This window comes from Amblyomma maculatum, chromosome 4 (genome assembly GCF_055883805.1).
Source record: "Amblyomma maculatum isolate TAMU_Amacu chromosome 4, ASM5588380v1, whole genome shotgun sequence".
Lineage (NCBI taxonomy): Eukaryota > Metazoa > Arthropoda > Arachnida > Ixodida > Ixodidae > Amblyomma > Amblyomma maculatum.
Window position 1 is genome coordinate 95,815,259 of NC_139347.1, and position 22,994 is coordinate 95,838,252.

The 22,994-nt window shown below is 47.4% G+C and overlaps 1 protein-coding gene across 4 annotated transcripts in view; it reads right to left on the reverse strand.

The window, feature by feature from the left end:
• The window catches only part of capt (adenylyl cyclase-associated protein 1), a 30,380-nt gene extending 18,024 nt beyond the window's left edge, over nucleotides 1–12,356 (reverse strand). The window contains exon 1 of one of the 4 annotated variants that reach the window (XM_084602216.1): nucleotides 12,265–12,356. Coding sequence is in view for 3 of the 4 variants with exons in the window: in XM_084602211.1 (XP_084458337.1) it covers nucleotides 1,300–1,549 (250 nt within the window). In the remaining variant the exon portion in view is untranslated. Of the gene's footprint in view, nucleotides 1–1,184; nucleotides 1,565–11,167; nucleotides 11,193–12,264 lie in introns of those variants that run through there. The other 3 variants (XM_084602215.1, XM_084602211.1, XM_084602214.1) reach the window with 3 other exon arrangements.
• Between the last annotated feature and the right edge of the window lie 10,638 nt (nucleotides 12,357–22,994).

Here is a 22,994-nt window from a genome sequence, read left to right on the forward strand (position 1 = left end):
ACAACAGCCCTCATCCGCCACCGAAGCAGTGGCGGGTGCAATGATGGCCAACAACGGATAAAAATCGGTGGCAGGCTAGCCCCCGCCGCAAGCGACGGTGACCTACCTGTCCCAGCCCCATCAGAGCCAGGATCAACCACCCTTCACCACCTCCCACTCAAATTATCTTTATATTATCTTTAAGCCCTCGACTAAGCATTTCCTTCTCTTCTTTCACTCCCATCATTCTCCCTTCACTTACCAGCTAATTTTTTCGCCGTTGTAGTCAACAGATACAGAGTGAAATTAAGGCAACGTAACACGCTAGTGCAGGATCGAAAAAAGTAAGCAAGGCATTTCGTGGTCGCATTGAGCGCCACAGTCAGTGCGTCACAGTAAACAAATATATCCTCAAAGGTCCAGCGGGTACGTGAAGACCGACCGAAAGAAAGTGATGTCTATAATGAGACAACAGACGAGGCGTGTACACAGACGACGCGTGAGAACCATTAGAGGAGGCAAAAGGACCGGAGAGCGTATATCGACCGATCCGGAAAAAGGCGACGCTCCGGAGACTATATAGGCTAAATGCGAGTCGCGAAAAACAATATTAAAACGCCCTGCAAAGGAAACTATAGAAAATAACATATAAAAATAAAATAAAAAGAAACAAGGAAGATCTGCCGGTGTGTCGCGAACTCGTTAAACTACGGATACCAACTGCCGCGTCACCTTCAGGCACAGGGAATCTCAGAAACTTCCCGGCACGCGTGCTCTACAAGAAAACAGAAAAGCGAACACATACACGCGCACTAAAATATCGGCTCTTGAAGAGAGAATAGAAGCCGTGCACGGGTGGAACTCATTCTTAATGGCACCGTCGGCGTATACGAATCAATTTCTCTCCTTATGACGTCTGCCACAGCTAAGGAAGTCTTGATGCTCCCGGTTTGGTCGCCTTCGCGTTTCATTAAAGCTGACTGTACACCTGACGCCCATATTTAAACCAGAGAGAGGGGGAGAGAGGAAAGGGGAGCACAGCTAGGTATAGGATCGAGATATTAGCATAAACAGTCCATGGGTCGTTACAGCTGACATATCTGACACAGTGTCGCCGTACGTCCAAGCAAGTCCTCGGCACACAGCGTTCACGAAATCAGATGGAGGAGACCGAGGAACCAGGACTGATGCTAATCTTTCCATACCTGTCGCTGGAGGCTGGCTAACTGCAACACGCCTAGCTGTCCTCGGCGGCACCAATGACATAAGCGTAATAAAGCGACACTTTCCACGCTCATAACGGCGGGGAGGTCGTCGCACCTTGCACGTCGGCGCGGGCTGTCGGCGCCGACAAAAATGCCTCCCACGAAGAGAGCAGACAGGGACGGCTCGTCACCTCGGTCGCCAGCGCACACGACCTCGATGCTGCTGCTGTTGTTGCGCCAAGAGCGCGAGACTGCGGTCTCCGCAGTTTCCGCCGGTAAGCCGTGCGTCCGGCCCCCCTTCGACGGGAAGTGTTTCTCTCGTGACGAGAGCGCTCCCTTCGGTGTGTGGAGCGAAAATGGCGCATTCTCCGTGCTCGACTTGCGACGATGCGTGCGTTTCCCGGGAAAGCATTTCTCCTCTACCAATTGGCACGCCTAAACGCATACGCTCTAAATGCCATAATCAACCGCCGCGATTACAGAGAAATCACTAGGCGCTGCGTTACGACGTCGAGGACGAGCCGGCTTGCAAGAAGCAGCCGTGTGTGGCCACAGTGTATTTAGATAACGCACTAGACGGTTCGCTTCCCTAACCTGTGCGCGTTTAGGTAAACACTGTGGTCACCGAGCCATCGCAACCGAGTTAGGTAGGTCACGGGCAACGGATTGTTGTTGCCAACGGACAATGCTGGGAGATGTGCAACCACTCGAATTCAGACATCGCCTCTCGCCTGCACTCTTTGCCGTCCACATTCAAGGTCCCTGCATTTCAGGCTGTTCAACGTTTTGAGGGCAAAGCGCTGGCAGTGTGTGAGTAGTATACCAAAAGTGAAGGAGGACAAGAGGGTGGGCTTTTTGTAAGGCTTCATAATAGACGCTAAAGCACACACACACAAAAAAAAGGCGACCACACTGACGACGACGAGCATTGTCGTGCGTGGTCTTTTCTCAGTGTACTCTTCTTTTATTTCGATAGCAATACTGCGCCAGGTTTCGGCCCGTCGCATCGTCCCGGAAAGGGCAACGTTTGACCTTTAAAAGCCGAGAAGAAGGAGAAGACGACGACGAAGAAGATGAAGAACGCTCGGTCACCCGCAGCTAATGCTTTCGCTTCACAATCGGTTCAGCGGCATTGAGCCCTTCTCTTTATATGTGGGCTGGTAGCTTGCGCTCTCGCGTCATACTCTTATAGGATGAGCTTAAGTGTCCCCACTAATGTACCTTATACGGATAGGGCGTGATAGAAAAATAATGTAGCAGGCAAAAAAAAAAAAAAAAGCTTCCGCCGTTGCTATCGCAATTCAACTAGGGGTAATCAGAGTTAAACAACAACAACAATTTTCTTTTTCTCGCTTTGGCATCCATTACAGCAAAAGTGCTCATTATAGATATCCTTCAGTAAGGGATCGCTTTTCGCTGCCCTCGTCATACAAGAATGATTTGCTCGTGAACCTTACTTTCTGTTACGTGTAAAGCATTTTCTCTCATGTACTAAATAGGCGTCCGCTGTCTGTTTACAAGCGTCTGCCACAGCATTCGCCCAAATGTGGAACATGCACGCAATGGCTGCAATTAGGAGAATAGTGCCCTCGGTTGTTAGTGCAAAGCAGCCGGAATACATGCATATAACAGATACTCTCTTGGAGGTGCGACTAGGGTGAGTGGCCACCGCCTTTGTATTGCTCCGTATACAAACCCCCTGTGGGGATCACTGCAAGAGGAGGGGTCGGCAGTGGTGATTCTGGCCCCTTCCGAAAGGAGTCTCTTCCGATCCGTTGCCACCATACCAGCATTACTTCCCGCATTTCTGGACCGCCTCCATGGTGACTTACTGGGCTTTCTTTCGACGCGAGACAGAGGGCAAGAAGCTGTTACGGATGGCGACAACGAGTCGGGCACGGGAGCTGCCGCTTTCGACTATCGTGGCAAGAAATCCCAACCGAAAGAGGTGGAAGGTCAGGAACGGTGACGGTGAGACGCGACTGGAAATGGCCATCACGAAAAAAGGTCGGAAAGGAACGGGGGGTCGTTTGGCCGGTCGCCGACAGCGGTCAACGACGGACCATTCTTCTCTACTCCTTCAGAAATGTAAATAAACGAAGTCTTCATCCTTCAACTCCTAACTCCTTCGCTCAGCGGCACTTCTTCCTGGGTGGAGCGGGCGTCGATGCGACAGCAGCAGAGTATGCGTAGTTTTCCCTTCTGCCTCATCTTTACCAGATGACCGCGAACGTGAGTTGCGACCCTGCGAATCCGGCATTTTTGCTAGAGTTCAGGCCAGAACGGAGTCTTGCGCCCGCCTGTGCGGCGCTGAAGCTCGTGAGTCTAGGGCCTGATTTAAAACGGTTTTCCGTCAACGCCGGCCACGGAGTGCCGGGGGCGACGCTTGATGGGCAATAATCAACATTCGACCTGTGTCGTCAAGACGTGCTCCGCGCATTCCGCATCCTCATCCATACCGACACGCGATTTAATCCTCCGGTTGGCCGTGCCCGTGAGCAACCTTAGCTCTGCACTTTCGGAAGCTGCGGCGGGGCAGTGGGTTGTATAATCAGGTTTGGGGATTAGTGCAGTGTTTGTGATGCAGCTGATAAACACTAGTGCTCCTAATTACCTGCGTCTCCCTTCTTTCAGAGCGAGAGCGCAGGCGCGCGGTGAACGCTGGCCGTGCCCCTCAGCATGACCTGAGCCCGTGTCTGAGGGTGTGAAGTGCCACCTAACAGCACGCCACCGAAGGTAACCCCCCACTATCTAAAGGAAAAGCTGTACACAAGGATCTCAAGCCTCCGCAACTCTCCGCAAAGAGCTCAACTGTGCACGTGGTTACAGTGAAGCGATGCTTGCAAAAATCGAGTCAGCCGTCGCCTCCAGTTTCTGCGTTTACGCTACTGAATGATTCACATGCCGGCTTGCAGTAGCTTCGTCAGCAGCAATTTGTGCATGTGCACAGTCATCACGATAGGCGGCGCGCACAGTAACCGGAAGCAAAAGTTTACGGGACGCGCATGTTCGGAAAGAAGGTATGTACATTGCTAACAGTAGGCAGATAATGCAGCACGTTCTTTCATACTAGCAGAAATTTACGGCGATTAGCTCGCGTGATTAGTGCAGTTTCTTTTTTTTTTTTTCTGGCACCCGCAACTTGTAAACATTTCACGAAAACTGCATCCTTTCGGCCGCCTTTATTCTAAAAGACAATTCCCATTTCCTTCGACTCGCACGGCTGAATGGAACGAAGTAACACAGACAGCCAAGGTCGCTCAACGACTGCTTTTATAATCCCCGACTCCACAAATGTCCCTACGCGCGAAGACAACGGATGGAGTCTTCGATGGCAGTATGAGTCAACCACGAGCGAATAAGAGGCAATTGTTGCGACAGTTCACAGCTGCAGCCCCACAGTGCCCGACGGCCCGGCTTGTACACCCAAAACGAGCCCACAAGTGCATGCACATGCCTCGTCTCCCTTAATTTTCGAAACCGAGACAGTAAAATCGCAAAAATAAAAAAAAAAAAAAGAAAGAAAGAAAGGAAACTAGCCACGGCAGTGCTTCGCAGAGAAGCCCGTGTAGCTTCCGAAATGCTGACTTCACGCTGGCGGAGGTGTCCTTCCTCTACCGTACTCTCAAATGTATTTAGCAAACTGCATCGGCTACGGCGGCGTGTTGCAAGAACTGTCGCAAGAGAGACAGACAGCTGGTTCCGTCTCCGTTACTGCTACATGACATAAGCGTCCGGGGAGTGGCGATAGCGGCCTCCTGTAATACAAGCACGGCCCATTCAAGCGAAGCCCGTCTCCGAGAGCACACAAAATTCCACACAGCCTACAGCAACGCCTCACAAAGGAGCGCCGTTAATTCAAAAGACGATCTTATCGAGCCCGATCGTCACCACTCGACGGCAAATAACTCCCAACGGTATAGGCGACATGTCGAAAACACAATGCATCTTTATAGACAGCCAATTCTAGGTCTTTAATCAAATAAAACATCGAGAACGTATAACTTCGCCAACGCTTCCTTGCTGGTTGTTGCTGTCCAAACCCCAATATACACTTCGTGAAAGCAAAAGAAGAATGCCTGCCTACTGCGCAAGTACGTGACGTACACTGCCCGCTTATGTCCCTCTAAATTGGTGGACAGAGTTGCATAGTTTCGTTTTTCTTTTTGTTTCGCAACAAAGGAAGTCTTTGCCCCGCTGTATGTGGCGGCTTTGACCATACGCTTCATGTGCAATGCTTTTCACTGCAACTGCTGTTGCCAACGGTGTTCTCTTAGTCCTCCCCTCCCCCCCCCCCTCCCCCTTTCTTTCCTCATTCAGCTAGAAGCACTAGCTTTCCAAGCGGTCGAGCGAGAATGTTTTTTTTTTTTTTGTTGAACTTCCTGCTGTCGCCTCATATATTTCAGCGATCGAAGATTGGACTCTCCAGAACATGCAGCACCCGAACCATGCAGTAGGGTGCTTTCGAAACACGCGAGGAGGCAATTAGCGTGAACAAAGAGTCTCGCGACTCACGAAGCACAGCAATCGGGTTAGAACACTGCGAAAACGAAACGAAAGCAGTGGTAGAATGCGAGTTTCACCTGCACGCTTAGGCACTGAATAACGCGATCGGAGCCGCCCCCCCCCCCCCCCACACACACGCACAAAAAAAAAAAAAAAAGACTGACGAAGCAAAACTATGAGATGAGGCGCCTTCTCCAAGGTCCCACACTGTTACATGAAAACTCTCAAGGTCAGCTCCAAGAGCGTATACAGAACGAACGTAAAATAAAAATTAATAACACTTCCTCATAGCCATGAACTAATAAACTGCGAAGTCTGCGCCTGCAGCCTGCTCCACCTACGTTGAGTACTACAAGTCTACAAACATCTCCATGCCCACAAACAACGCAACCTCTTTCTTTTTTTTTTTTTTTTTTTTTTTTTTTTAACGGTGCAGGCCCACTATTTGTCCCGGCCAACGTTAAAGGCTTTTGCGCTCGGCGACCTTTTCAATACGACTCGAGTCGACGCAGGATGGCGGCACTGTAGCCAGCATGACTGATGCTCTCTGCATCGCAAACGCGTGAACAAATACCTCAACTATATCTCAACAAAGCAGGCTGTATAGTGGCCAGGCACCGCATTCTTTGCCTCATCTCCGATGGGCGTCCATTCTTTCGCTTCGTAATTTTTTTTTTTCTTTGCTAGAGGGGGGGGGGGGGGGGGCGGATGTGCCGCATGCGAGTAGCTGGTTCAATTATCGGTGGCGCCTTGCAACCTTCCTTCAAAACACAAAAAATGGGTGTGGCTTGACAGTCGAGCTAACCTTCCAATTTTGGATGAACCGGAATGCTGGATTTTACGCAATGTACATTCCCCAATGGGTTCTGCCGTACCTGATACGATCAACGAGCTCTAATTGTTCTGACCAGTCGATGCATGTAGAAGCATACAGTCGTGGGCATATGAAGCCCTAACGCGACGCCACATCACAAATGCCTAGACTGATCAGGGCTGAAATAATGTATGGTTTACGTTACGGCGCACGGAAGCTTCCTCATTCATCGAATTACAGCGTGGCATTGTTGCGTTCGAGAGTCATACGTCAGCGATAGTTCATCAGTTTCAAGAGAATTGTGTCATACGAGAATACGCAGGAAAGTAACATGTCCTTTCTTTCGAAAGATGCATGCAGCTGTGCTCCTCGAAATCAGTCAGATTTCCCCTAAAAGAGGACAACACTTCACATACGCAAAACTTCCAAGATACGCCGCTAAGATTAGCGTGTATTTTCTTTGACAATATGATTTTGACAGATGCGTTTTCCACTGCGCCTCAACAAAAATATTCCTTGTTCGGACTTCGGTTTGCCAAGGGTCTCGCTTTTCTATAACACTATCTATATTTCGCGCTTCAAATGTACTTGAGTCTTGCGATAGAAGAAAGAGAATAAAAAGCGATAGAACTACTTTATTTGAAGCAAAAATTACGCCCCGTTTTGGTTAAGCCACGACAGAATTTCAAAGCCTGGAACGAACGAAGGGAAACAATGGCTCCTGAAAGCAGAAGACGACGCACCCGTTCACGCTACGCCAGAATGAATACAGGAGGCATATTTGTTGGAAGGAATTGAATGAAAAAGACCGTACCAAGACCCCACGCAGGCGGCATTTGAATAAAAGAAAGTGTGTTGCAAATCAACGCTATAGTGTTCGACAGCCAAGCGAGAGACCGAGGAAAGCGATCAGTTCCAACGACGCGAGGCGCAGAACGACCCGCAAGTCAGACAGAACAGGTGTTCGTATGCTGCTCGCCCACAACAAACCGCGGAACGCAAAACAAAACTCCTAGGGTCTTCGTCACCTCTGCGGCTTTGGACGCACAAACAAGCAAAGCTTGGCACTTTCGAAGGAGCGTCGCAGGGGCGCGGTGACTGCAGCACTGGCCCGCGCCAATGTTTTTTTGTCACCCGAACAGTGAGTGCCAAGCGAAGACGAGCCGCCGGCTGAGCACCTATTTATACGTCGCCTCTCGCACTTCTGCCTGAAGTGTGTCTGTGTGGGTAGGGAGGAAGGGAGGGAGAGCACGGTAGCACAATAACTTCGATTCTGTGGTGCACAAATATCGGCAGCTTGTTTCAACCACAAGTGAATGTGTTGACATATTTCCACGATAGAGGGCGCAGGGGAGACCACTACGAGATATACGAGTGACCGACTGCATGCGACCGTCTGCACAAATTAATTGTTCAGCGCGAATATACGTCTGTTGTCCCAAACGCTGTTCATGACACTAGTTGGCTCACAGCCGACCCATATCTGCTGAGTTCGCTAACCCACTGCTCATGATTACAGTGCCCCCTTCGCCTCGTTTTTATTTTTTCTTTCTCTCAGTAATGACTTGCCGACTGACGAGCTCTGAAGTCGCCGACCTCCTCTGGCGTATTTGGTGGTAGGTGAGGCTTAACTTGCCCAAACGACTAAGGCAATTAGTGGCGCATGGTTAATTTCGGCCACCTGGGGATCTTTAACGTGCACTGACATCGTAGAACCAAAGCTGCTTCACTTCTCGGCGGGCACCTACACTTACAATGAACGGCATAAAATCGAAAGTACGTACGACGTCGGTTCGAATCGCTATCGCAGAACTAGTCTCCAACTTGATTAGCAGACGCATGCTAAATGGGAAGCTAAATGGTATGACGCCCACCTGAATGCTGCAAAAAGAGCACTTTCGTCACAATTCTGAAACAGAATCACGTGCTTATTAAGGTGGTACAAGTCGGCTTACGACACAAATAAAGAACTTTTTATGAGCGACATTTAGGCGGTAACTGCATGTAGCGAGGTTCGTTCGCGACAGTTGTCCGCACTGTGGGGAGTAGTCTTCGGACAGCTACCACATGGTGTGGGCTTGCCTATCCAACCCAGCTATTCCTCCTCACCCCAACCCCACTCGGGCGGATCGGGAAGCGACCCTGCTCGGCTGCTATGACCAGCAGGCCCAAAAGGCCTTGGTCGAGCGCGCTCGAGCAGCGGCCGACGCCACATGGGGTCCCGTACTAGAGACCCCGCCTAGTACCTGTAAGGGCCGGATCTTCAAAGATCCGGTTTATGCATACCTCCACTCCTTTTAAATCATTAAACGTTTGCCACCACCACCCATGGAGGAAGCCACCACCACCACGCTAGAGCACTGTAGCGACGCGTCGCGGGATGACGCCACCATATGTGGCCCACGGTTGCCACTGGGCAGACACTAAATAAGAGCCAGAATTCAAGCTACAAGTAGCCAGGTCATTTTATCTCAGCGCAAAACGTATAACCAAATAGACCAGAAGTGATACAGTGTGTGTTTTTTTGTTTTGTTTTTTTTTTGAAAATAAAAGCGTTTTGTACAGAAACCGATTATAGAGCGCCAAAGTTTGACCATTTCGCCTGTCTTTCAAACTACGGGGGTGCATGCAAAAAAAAAAAAAAAAAGTAAATCTTTAAATGTTCAGTGGCCGTGCACGTATCTTGGTACAGGCAGCGTTCTTGCCGGAGTAATTTTTGCGTAGTACAGCCAACAACTCAGTTGGAACGTTAAACGTTATGCTGCGTTTTCTTGGACTCATAGATCGAATTTCAGTCACAGAAGTGCCACTAAGGAATCTCATTCTAACGTGCACTTGAGTTTTTGTTAAGTTGAAACAAGAGAACGCGCGCTCAGGGAAAAAAAAAAAAAAAAAAAACACTCAGTGCGCGTTGCGCTAGGTGCGCGGAGAAAATAACATCCACCGCAAGTTTCATCTTTGTACGATGCCGCTGTGTGCCCCACACTCAAGCATGTCCGATCAAGTGTAATGCTGTCGGGCAGTCGTGTTGCCTTTGTACATATCGCTCTTCGTGAAACTAACTGAACAAAAGCGAGTGAGTGGGAAGAACTTTACATACAGTCGCGATGGGGCAAATGAGGACTGTACAATATGAACCTTCACCTCAACAGGGTTCGAACAAATCGTTTAGCCCATTTTTCTCTGATCCGCCAAAAATTTAGGGTGTAATGCAATCGCTTGGCGCCGTAACGTGCGCATGCGCGATGCTCACGGTGGAAGTAATTTAGGTCAGGAGGCATTGTTTAGCCATACGGTGTATAAGCAGATGGTGCGCTGCGCTATCCTACAATTCTCGTAATTGAAAGTCGACCGAAAAAGGACGATCACAGGACGTTTTATATGTCGTGTCGTCTTTTGCTCTGTGGTCGTCCCTTTTTGCACTATACCTTCAACTACAAAAATCTGTCCACAACTATCCCAGCATGAAGTTTTATTGAAGAGCCTAAAAACAAGTCTTTAGAGTGTATGTAAGCTGAGCACCACCCCCGCTGGCGGGCACAACGCGCATGCAAATTCTACAACGACAACAAAAAATAGAAATAATTGGTTGTCTGTATAACGCTGTAGATTACGGCTGTATGTTTACGAGTATGTGCGACCCGAAGTCGAAGTATTGACATAACCAATCTAAATCGGCAGTCATACTGTTTTTTTTTTTTTTTTTTGTCCTCTTTTTATCGCTCGGAAAGCCCATGTCTTCACTTGCGCGCAGCGTTATCGAGGATATAGCATCCCACGTTTTCCAGAACAGCACACACGCTGAAACCAGCTCGGATTGAAACGCCTCTGAATGAACCCGGGTGGCTTCACAAAGAGTAGCAGCGAGGCAAAACCAGAAAACCAACGTTGAGAAAATACGAGTAACACTTCTATTAACACCGCTTCTATTTAAAACAAAATCCCCACAAATAATTTCCAGTTAGCCTTACTCAACACCGACCACGCGTTACCTCCCGCCTGACCCTCGGCCGGTACCACACATTGCTTATCTGAGCTGCGCAGCATTACGTGCCCCACACATTGCCCAAAGTCCATCATCATTTCTCAATTTCCGCTAGGACATCATAAATCCGAGATTGTTCTAGCAGGCGATAGCTAGAAAAAAACTAAGCCGTAGACCGAAAGTGTTCTAAGAAGCAGTTTTAGGGGGCAGCGATCGATTTACAGATCAGCATTTGGAATAGAGTAGCGTATACACTTGTTACTTTCTTTTCTAGAGTTCTCAGAAAAATGCAACGGTAGCAGAAATGCTATAAAATGTTACCGCGCGAGTTTCAAGCTCAGCCACAAGAACGTGCCGCTTACATAACGAAATCCGCGTTCAGTAACTCCACTCCTGTAACGTCATTTGACTATTCTAAGAATCCTTGAGTAAATATTTAGTCTTGGTCAAATGACTTTAAGCCAGGGGCTATTATTTTGAGCTACATAATGAAGTCATGGCGGTACTATTAAAGGCCAGACGGCCTTGAAATGCTAGGAGATGGTTTCCTATCCCGGTAAAGAAATTTGCTGCTAGATTTATGCTTTCGGATGCTTCGTTACATGGAGCATTCGTGGGCCATTCAGGGCGCTGAATTGAATACTTTTGACGAGGGGGAGGGGTACAAGCAATGCTTACCTTCTGTCATGAACACCAGATTCGTGTTCAAAAGCAAAGCAATACCTGCTGACGCTACTTATGAACTGCTCAACACGCATACACTTGCGACTGAACCTCCACCGGCCAGAGACGTAGCTTTACAAGCAACGAGTGGAGTACACTGCTACGCTGCCCCGTTTATCACAATTGCGCCGTGTCATCCCTGCTTGGAACATCTGCATCGTTACTTGGATGAGCACGATGCAAAAACAGACACCCAAGCGTGGCGTGGCGGCTAATCAAGCGACGAAACGTTCCGGGCGGCCGGCGCACGCGACGAATACAATTCAGCCACAGGCGCGAGGAGGCGCGTCCTTCCATTCAAAAGAAGCGAAACAGGTCGAGCAGCAATTCGCGCTAGTCAGCCTTAATATTTAACGACGGCTGCGAAGAAGGCGGTAGGTGAAACTGAGTAAGCAGAAAGCACGAACAGCTAGCGCGTTACTCAAAGTGGGCTGCTCCGCTCACGGACTTCCGCCTAGCATCGCGAGAGTATTACATGTGTGACGAAGAGTCACCGCGCAAGGTGGGTTTAGATTTCCTTTGGGCAGTGCCTCAAGGGAAGTCGCGCCGGTGACTTTCAGCGCGTGGCGTTAGGCGCGACCGTGAATACGCGGGCGTAGTACAAAGGGCTGGCGGTATCTTCCCGTTACACCTCCGCAGTTCCGATAAGGTCGGTGACACTGGGCCGACTACGCCGAGAAATAAAAATGTACAACAGAACACAGGCATGCTCCGTTCCGACTTTGACCACCGCACGTGAAGCTAAATGACCAATAATAAAAGTACCGGGCTGCACGCGCAGACGACGAGTTCCATTCAGATTTTCTTAACTTGAGATCGTAAAGAACAATGCAGTCACCGGCGCAAATTCCAGATTAGGTGATCAAAGCGCAGTACCGCGGCGCAAGCGCTCTGCCCCGCCAAGGAAGTAACGGAAGCCGGATAACTATTTCAATGTTGCTGCTAGCTCCTAATGAGGCGTAATCATTTAAAATTAATTACTGCGGCTTTAAGGTTACCAACGCAACCATAAACAAGATTTAAAGAGCCCGTAGGAACGTCAAAATACTCACACGACTCCCAAGCCAAGTGAGTCACGGCAACTCCTCCTTTTAATGGTGGCGACCTCTAGCGACCAACAACTGTAGCTGTTTTCTTTCAAGTATCTAGATCTTGAATTCTAAGTGAACTATTTAACGCGTTCGCTTATAAAATAAGATATAAAAATAATAAAACAGTGACTATACAAAATTATATATATATGAAAAAGTTTAAATTCGAAACTGAAACAAGTGTTGGTTGGTGTTGATGGCGTCCTCTGTTATTCTTCTACTCTCTCTGAACCCGCCGTGTTTAGGTTTTCCACAAAACGTTTGTAAAACAGGTTTGTTAAGGGTTAGTGTTTGTCACCACTTCCTTTGATTTTCGCCTGGCCAACACAATCAGTTACAACGGGGAAAAAAAAAAGCAACTTATCAGCGGAGGTCGAGGAAGCAGCATGCATTGCCGAGCGAGTTTCCTTCCTCCATGCCGAGTGGCGTCGCGAGGGTGGTGCAAGGTCAATGTACAACTGGTCGCGCAACTCGGAAGAAAACGCGTGCAGCTGCCTACTGCCAGCGGCATCAACTCGATGATGAGGGCTCCTGCGAACTGTGAGGCAAATTACTAACGCACAGAAAATAAGATCTGCCAGAACTCCAAAGAACTAGAAAGTAAACATAATATTCGCGCTCAGGAATGAATGCAGTTTTTCTTTCTTGCGTAAGAAAAAACGTGTCACGTTTTTAATAATATTTTAACTTGTTTCTAACGGCCTCTCTCGGCCACTTATTATCCGCTGCGTAGTTGCCCAAAGCTCAGATAAGCTTTTTTTCATCCGCGTAATGGGTGTGTCGTCGGCTGCGGTTCAACGTTCATTGTTGCGTGCTGCGTACAGAGTGGGTTATCTGTAACAAACAGTCAGTATTTCATTCTGCTGGTTTTGGTAGAGCTTTACTGCAAGGCGAAGACTGTCTGTGCTCGATGAGAAACTGATTGCCGCTGCATGTGCGCATTTCCGGACGATGGGACAATGCTGCGTCACAGCTCGGCGGCTCGGCTCGGCCTTCCAGGCACGTCGCAAAAGTGGTGGCTTGCTTTACGGATACACGTCTGCATGAGCGGCGTATCGCTGCATGTTTTAATTGAGCGGTGAAGGTGAGATTTTATTGCCCCCAAGAAGCGTGTCGCATTGCTCAAAGCCTTCCGTTCCGCTCCCCTTGCTGCGTGTTTTGCTTACTGCGTCGTATTACCGCACCAACGTTCGCTGAACGTGCTTTAGCTGTTATTACAGTGATGTTCCTATTGTCAATGGGATCTTTCTCATGAACATGTTAAATGCTTAAGTTGTAAATTTGTAACCTCACATTGACTCCTTTCAGTGGCAAATGAAGCGCGAGTAAAATATGGGAATCATGAACAGGGCAAGATTTATTGGAGCGAAGCTATATCGGAGATATTTTCACTTCTCAGACGCATTAACTTCTAAATACTAGCAATCCCAATTTGAATTGCTTACCTAAGCTCTTGCAGGTTGGCGTTCTAGCGCTAGCGTTAGTTATTCCGTTCGTTTGTTTTTGTTCTTTGACGCTGATATGTATACTTTGTTAGCAAGATCTTTTACCCTTTTATAATCTCACCGCGTCTCGTTTGGAGACCTACGCTCAGGTCATTTTGTTATCACGAGGATTTCATGAAGACCGTGACGAATGAGCGGTGGTCGCTCTCCTACACTTAGATTTCATTGTCGTGAAGCGTCTATGTAAGTAATCGTGAATTAATAAAGCCTGGCTTTCTGTGCAGCGCAGCTTCACTCATTTATGCCCTTAGTGAAATGCCTCAAGCCATGTTGTTCTATCCATGTGCTTGCCGAATTCACTTGAAGGCCCTTGTTCACAAACGTGCCCGAAGAAATAAGCCCCAGAATGCGTTTACATGACGCGCGACGAAAGGCTAGGCTAACGACGACGGAGGCAGAACGATGCTATGATAAGGTGGTTAGATGCCGTAACATTTCAGTTAACGTAAAACTTGACAGTAGAAATCAAATCCATGTCAAGTAAAGTTGGCTGAACAGTTACGGTGTCCATTTTTCTGCCTTATCCGAGCATCGTTCTGCCTCCGTCGTTGTTGGCCTTGTTTTTCGTTCATAAGTTAAAAGACAATCAAATTCCCCGCCAAAAGTACATCACTGTGACGTCACAAGCAACGTCACGTGTTTGTTGTGCCACACAGTTCGCAGGGGGCGCTGGGAAACTAAAGCCTCGCTCAGAGTCGACACGCAGGCTTCTATGGGAGTTACGCTACCATTTGTTCTTCTACCATGGGTGGTGCGTGACATGCGGTCCGCTCCGAGTGCAACACTCAGGGGGGGTGCAGCAGTTAGATGGGGGATGGGGTGGGGGGCGAAATAAATTTTGTGTAAAGACACGAAAAGGCGCGCACTGGGGGAGACACTGAATGGCAAGTGTGATCTCCTCGTAAAACGAATTATTCTGTTGTGAGGAGCGCTTGAAAAGTCATTCCTAATTAGTTTATGCTAGAGACTCCACGCCAATTTAACGTTGGACCGGGTATCAACGGGTTGTACTGCGTGTACCCTGGAAAGACCAGCATTAACTCGATACTCATCGGGAACCCCTGCGCGGGCAACGTTGTTGCCTAGAGGCTTCGTTGCCCCCTGTGCAAAGATTGCAGACCAGCATGAAGAAGCCTGATATTAAATATATATATATATATATATATATATATATATATATATATATATATATATATATATATATATAGAGAGAGAGAGAGAGAGAGAGAGAGAGAGTGCTGACAGTCTTCGAGTCTTAGGCAAACGTTGGGGATTTTTTTATGTTTGGTTGTTGGTATTCGACGAGAATTAGTCTTATGGTGATAATTGGGATAAAGAATATTAAATGAAATGAAAAGCGGAAGGAAAAACAACACGCCGATGGTGGGAGTCGAACCCACGACCTCCGAATATCGCGTCCAGTGGTCTTCCAACTGAGCTACGTTTGCCGGCGCAGCTGCGAAATTGCATGGCCCCACATTGAACGCTGCGCTACGCAACAATTTAATACGAAATGACATCTGTATTCTTCGGATACGTTTTTCTCAATTCTTGGTTACGGCGATCTTGACGCCTTTTCGCCTGTACGAGCTGCGTACGATATCACGTAATAAAAATTAATGAAACCGAAGAGCAGACAACATTATTAGAACGTTGGATCTGGCGAGCAAGTCGACAACACTGTAACATTTGTTTCATGGCATTAAATTTTGCAGCACACAAACGCGTTCTCTGAGGTAATGCATGCCTTCGAAGCCAAAACTGTCGTAATGTAGTCATAACTGCACTGTAGCCGGCCGCTCCATGCTTCCGCGCCGCGTGTAGCAGACGACGCGCCCGGCAAGGAGCAAGAGTCGACTTCAGCGCCGCTAGTTCAAGCGACCGCCACCGGGGACACCTATCCGGGCGGAGCTGTGAAACTTTGTTCTAGTAAGGTTTGGTTTGTTGGGTTTAACTGGTTTAACGTCCCAAAGCAACTCAGGCTATGAGAGACGCCGTATTGGAGGACTCCGGAAATTTCGACCACCTGGGGTTCTTTACCGTGCACTGACATCGCACAGCACATGGCGCTTTTGCTTTTCGCCGCCATCGAAAAGCGGCCGCTGAGGCCGGGATTCGATCCCGCATCCTTTGGAACAGTAGTCGAGCGCCCCGTAACCACTGCGCCACCCCGGAAGGTTGCCCCCTGACTACGCTTGGGTGTCGCTTGTATGTATGTATGTATGTATGTATGTATGTATGTATGTATGTATGTATGTATGTATGTATGTATGTATGTATGTATGTATGTATGTATGTATGTATGTATGTATGTATGTATGTATGTATGTATGTATGTATGTATGTATGTATGTATGTATGTATGACTTTATTAAGATGCCGGCAAACGACGGTTTAAAGCGTCGTGACGCTGGCCAAGCGTCGACCCGGGGTTATATCCTACTCTGCATTACCTCATTTTGGCCACTTTGTGGTGGGTTTTGAGGCTTGTGCTTTTCGAGCGCACCCCGGACGTGCTGGACGGCCCATATAGTTGATTGTCCTTTTCTGTACTTTGCACAGCACTTTGAAGTTCCGGCAGGTATATATGTCTTGGATGCAGCTTCGGTCGGGAACCTGACACAGTCCCACATGATGTGCCATTGGTTCGCCGGACCCACTTGACTTACACTGCACATATCACTCGTGTAAGACACACGGTTTACGTACCGGCTTGAACTTTATTGTTTATTGTGAGACGAGGCAGGCGGCGTCTGCTTCGTCATCGGTCCAGCGGCGAGGCGCTCAGCAGCTGCGCTGTCACTCTGCGCATGCGCACAGCTGGCGGAGTGGTGGTGCCATGGCTCAGCGCGCAACCACGCTGATCTCGCGATGCAGCTGGCGTAATGTAGCTCTCGCTACAACATGCTATTTTCATTAGTTAGTTTGGGTCGTATAAAATAAATTGCCCTGCCCGCGTCGTCTTGCGACACAACGGGCTGAACTGGATCGGAATTGAGCGCCGCAGTCAGTTCCACGCGTCGTTTCATGCGAAAAAGTGCGCCGGAATTCCTCGTGTTGCAGGGCCTCATAAAACTAGTTTGTCGTTTAAAAATGCATTGTCTTGTCCACTGCTTTAACCTCAGCACACACTAACCGAACTGCGTTAAATAAATCTTAATCAGTAAGTTTTAGTTAATTAGCTTGATAATCAGAAGCTTTGCAGTAAATTGGCTCAGCCAAGGTTGACAGTTTGTTTCTGCATTGGATTGTTAAAACGTTTATTTGGGGCCTGCAGTTTTTTATTATTATTATTATTATTCTGAACCACTGAGACATTTTTGAAAGTTTTCGCTGAAATACCCAGTATATTGATGTCATATATGTTCCTTCTGAGCGATGCAGTCAGGTCAGTTTGGCATCACAGCGTAGATTTCTCATAATTTTCCCCGCAAGAATATTGACACGAGGCAGACGTACCACCTGCAGTCCTGTAAAAATACCAACCTCTGTGAAAATAATTCGACAAATGAATGAATTCCAGTGGTCACACGTCTGCAGTGCCCGCCTGGCGATCAACTGGACTTCGTCGTTTAGGCGTCCAGGTCTTCGCTGGACAGCGTCGCCTCTCACTGCTCCGTTGTGGGATTCTTTATGTGTGGGACTGCTGCGATTTTTTTTAGACGGCCAAAATTATGCAAGCGTGAAACTACTATTACTTTGGTTGTCACTTTTTTTCTTTTTCAAGTTACCGGCTGCCAAGTTGGTTGACCAGTCAGATTTAATTGGTTCTGGCGGTCCCAAACGGTTTGTCTAATAGGCCTTGTCCAACCCAACTGGTTTCTTCACTTTCAATCGGGATGCAATTGGTTTCTTCACTTCCAATTGGGAGTTATGAAACCAAATGGGCTTTCAACTGGACTTCTCATTGATTCTAACTGGTCCAGATGGAACATTCCCAATTGGGAAAGACCAAGTGTGATATCCCGAGATATGCATATATCAGGCGTCCAAGCTAACTTTAGCCAAGAGTTAAAAAATAAAACATTTGTGATAGGCCACAGAAACTACCTGTATACAGCTACCAGACATCTGGCGCACCAGAGGCAATTTTGTTTTCCAATTCACTAATTAGTAATCAAGGTAATTTTTCTCATTTACTAAGTATTGCCTTTAGACAAGAAAAGTGTTTTGCAAAGTTGGAGAGCACCTTCTGAAACCCCCATTCCATTTATTTCTGATAAAGAAAGCCTCATATGTATCGTTTTTTCTAAGCTCTAAAAAAAGCCCGCGAAAAAAAGAAAAGATGTCACTTGCTGTAGTGCTCTTGATCGTGGACTGAGTAACTGAGTGACGTGGCTCGATAGCCCACCCAGCGGCAAGCTATTTTGGTGATGCTTGCAGCCAGCTCCGTGAGTTCGCTGCGACTTGCACCGTCACGTGCGCCGACTGCCTGAAGCGGACGAAGAAACCACCACAGACATATCGGCCTGCCGCTGCAATGATCGCCATTCATTCATTCATAAATCTTTATTCATAATGATGACCTGAGGCCTAGATGGGAAGGGGGTGGGTTAGGTGAGGTTGAGGGCGCCACGACTCCGACATGAAGTCTAGCAGGCACGTCGGGGTGGTGCAGTGGTAAGATGCCCGACCACTGTGCCGGAGTACCCGGGTTCGATCCCGAACGCGGCGGCTGCGTTTCGATGGAGGCGTCCTTGTGCCGTGCGATGACAGCGCACGATTAATATTCACGAAATTACTCCGTAGCCCTCCACTAATGCCCCGCCGGGGTGGTGCATGGTAAGACGCCCGACCACTGTGCCGGAGTTCCCGGGTTCGAACCCGACCGCGGCGGCTGCGTTTCGATGGAGGCGAAACGAAGAGGCGTCGTGTGCTGTGCGATGTCAGCGCACGTTAAAGATCGATCCCCAGGTGGCCGAAATTACCCCGTAGCCCTCCACTACGGCTCCTCTTTCTCTCTGTCCACTTTCATTCCCACCTTCCTCCCCTACGGCGCGGTTCGGGTGTCCACAGAGCAAGTGTGACAGTTACTGCGCCTTTCCCTTCCTGTGAAACAATTTAGCCCTCCACTACGGCTTCTCCCTCTCTCTATCCACCTTCACCTCCACCTTCCCTTACGGCTGTTCAGGTGTCCACAGAAACAAGTGTGACCGATACCGTGCTTTTCCCTTCCTGTGAACCAATTATTATTATTAAGCTTGCGCTTGGCGTCGGTATTGGGGCTAGGCCACAGTTGATTTCGTTCCCTGAAACACAGGTTGAGAGCAGAGCAGGAATGCGCCAGTCACGTGACATTTTTTATATTTCGCGGGCTTTCTTTAGAGCTTGGAAAAACGATACACGTCAGGCTTTCTGTATCGAAAATAAATGGAATGGAGGTTTTAGAAGGTGCTCTCCGACTCTGCAAATCCACTTATTGTCTAAAGGCAATGGTTAGTAAATCAGACGAAAAAAGTTAATTGCAAAATAAAAAATTCCATATGGTGCAACAGATGGCTGCCAACTATATACAAGTGGTTTCTCTGACCTACCTTAAATTTTTCATTTTTTAACCATTGGCTAAAGTTAGCTTGGACACCCTGTATAAATATCTCTATAAAAAAGTATTTGCAGCTTAATATTCCCAATTGATTTTATCACGCCCACTGCCAGTGCAGGCGTAACTAAACGCAACTGAATGAAGTAGTGTCAGTGGCCCAGTTAGTACTGTCCAATGAATGGAGTATATAAGTCTTTGCAAAGTGTGTACCTTACTACACAGGATCTCGCCCACCACCATGTATCAATGTGCATTTTGTAACTTACCAAACACTCTACGCTCCATCCCAAGAATAAGATTGGGATGGAGCGCATTTGGCAAGCACTCACAGATTATGACTAGCAGCTTACTGGTATCGCTCAAGAGGAAAGTATACAACAGTTGCATCTTGCCTGTACTCACCTATGGGGCTGAAACGTGGAGGCTAACCAAGAGAGTTCTACTTAAGTTGAGGACAACCCAGAGGGCTATGGAACGAAAAATGGTAGGGGTATCATTAAGAGATAGAAAGCGTGCAGAGTGGGTCAGAGAAATAACTCGTTACCGACATTCTAGTGGAAATTAAGAAGAAGAAATGGACATGGGCAGGACATGTAGTGCGAAGAGAGGATAACCGATGGTCGCAGAGGGTAACAAACTGAATTCCAAGGGAAGGAAAGCATAGCAGGAGCCGGCAGAAAGTTAGGTGGGTGGATGAGATTAAGAAGTTCGCAGGGGTCAAGTGGATGCAGCTAGCACAGAACTGGGTTAAGTGGAGAAATATGGGAGAGGCCTTCGCCCTGCAGTGGGTATAATCAGGCTGATGGTTGGGGATGCAAGGGACCACATTGTACCATAACCACCAAGGACTTAACCGAAGAGCAGTGGGAGGCTCAGCTGTCAAGACCCAGTCTGGATGATCAGCGTAGCATAGTCTGGTTGACCAGACTCCAGAGATGGCTCGGGTCTACAGCTTCCTGGACTGAGGAGGCTGCCCATCTAGGGTGAACATTTCACGCCTGCTGTGAATAAATGTTTCTCTTTGTCTATTTGTATAAAAGTTGGCACTCCTGCATCTCCTCTAGGAATTTCCATCCTTTTTTTCCAGCTATGAGAGTTCAAACCATTTGGGCTCACTCAGTATGCCGTTCAATTGGTGAACCATTTGATCTTGATAGGTGACCAATTATTTCCAACTGGAAGCACCAAACTGGACCCATCTTTTTTTTGACTGGGATTATTTTTAATTTTAAGCTGTCATAACAGTTATCAGCCAACAATTACATCAACTGAAGGACAAGGGCCTCTTTCATATCTTATATCACTCACCCTGTGCCATATGCCAGCCATCATGATACGAGAAAATTTGGTCAATTGGGCTTTGCTATTCCTGCTGATCTCAGTTTTTGTTTTTCCCTTGAAGGCACCCTTACTTGGTAACCAAGGTTGCTTTTTATACTGAACAAGTATGCTCCTTTATGCTCAGCAGTAACTACCCCTTCCCATTTCCCGATAGGGGAGCCCCTGCCACTTGCATAATTTGTTGTGCATTTGACAGGAAAAAGCTATAAAGCTGAAGAATGTTTCCTAATCTTTTCACCGCCAGAATGGTGGTCATTGCATGGTACAGCCAGACTTGTAATCTTGCACGGAGCATCAACAGGCCCTGACAAACAAATGAAAGAAACAGGCCAGTTGTTTGATAGTTCATTGGTATTCCGGATGCAAAAATATGGTATTTCGGTGCATTGCTTGAAGCTAGTGGAATAGATGCATCCTGCTGTCATACAAAGGGTAAAAGGCTTAAATTTCAGAGCCACCCTACACAATATAGAACTTGACTACAAAGAATTCTGGCTAGACAGAAATATATTTAGCGCTGTCCCTATGAATATGAAGCTCAAGAGAGAGCTATCACTCCCTCCACACCTCCTGTTTTGTCCCTCCAAGGGACAAAACAGTGATTAAAAAAGGGTCACAAGGTCATTGTGGAAATGAAAAGATCTTGCTTCACGTGGTACAAATCAGGCACTTACAGTATCCAAGAAGCGAGGACTTGTAATTTTAATTTGGCACTAAAAATTGCATAAAACCAATTGAATAGACTTCTTGCAGCGAGATGCCATTATTATCACTCTAGTAACCCATGTTACCATGTCTCAGGAAAACCACTTTGTTTTCTTTAAGGAGTGCTTGCCATATTTTGTTATATCTCTCGCTCTCTTCAGTGTACCCTTCAATAAAAAAACACCCACGTTGTGCTTTTAGCATTTGTCACTAGACAGTGCCACTGTGTTTTGAATTCCTTAGATGAAGCGGTGACCATCATGGTATAATGCTCCATAACTATGGCCCACTACAACTCTCATTGAAAAGGCTTATGTTCCTGTGTTGTAACAACCTTGGGTGTGGAAAATGGATGCTACACTACACTTAAAAAGTCTAAATACTGTCTGGAAGGCAATATTTATATTAGTTTCCAGTACATCATCATCATGGTTGCTGCTCACTGCCTACATAGACATGGGCGCACGAAATAATAGCGGTAAAGTTTTTCTGCGGTGTTTCTAAAACTGCTATAAACCCTTCCACTTCAGACAGGAAGCTTCCCATTGTGCTGAAAAAATTGCATACCTAAATTCCAGTGTCCTATCCCTTTTAATTGCTGCACACCTACCAACACATCTTAGAACAATTTTCTTGCATAGACACTTTCGATTCGTTAAAATAAACTCTTACTTTGTAAACATCATCACCTGCAAAGGTAAACTGATTCATCATGAAGTAGTGAACATAGCAAAAAAAAAAAATTATGGCAGACACAAGTTCAGCCTTTAAGGGTATGATGCGCAGTAGTGTTCAGCTCCTAAGGTAGCACATTATGCAGCTACAGGCTGTAGGCGACCAACCGACGTGCTTTAACCAAGCCATCTGAACGCGCCTGCATGTCTTAGGACTAGAGCGCCTGAGTTGGCATCCGAGAGCGCTGGAGTGGTGATGGTGAAAACTTCTATTTCACTGGAAAGTCTGTTCTTATTCCACTTTCCCATCTCAAATGCGCAACCATAGTTCGCAGCTCCTCCATACTTTTTGATATCAAGTTGCCTTGAAAAGTTGCACAAACCACAGAAGAATCAGAGCTCCGCCATGCTGCCAGAAGCCACCTGCCAACGTCATGTCCGCAATTTCTCATTCACAATGCTGACGCTGACACCGACCGGATTTTATTCTTGCATTAAAAAAAACGATAAGGCATTGGTTGTGTGGTTCTGTGAGAAGTCAGCACTATCTACTGTGTTCATCTGTAATCACGCAGTTGATCAAAACCTATGGATTGAATAAAGTGGAATCGATTGGGCTAAAGGGGGCTGTACTAAAGGGACTAAAGGGGGCTGTACAACCATTATCAACCCCGAAATCATTCCGGTAGACAGCAATAAGCGCTGAGCACATTTGGCTTTTGCTTCATTCATATCCCAGTGACCTTACCAGCAACTGCAATTCCACCATAATGATGTATCCAAAGAATTCCAATTAATCACCCAAACTGGTTACAAGCTGATGGCCACTGACATAACTCTTTACAACAACTCATCACACTGACAAGCAACAGCACCAATTCAAAATGGGCCCCCTTTGAAATATATTTAATCCTTGTCTTACAT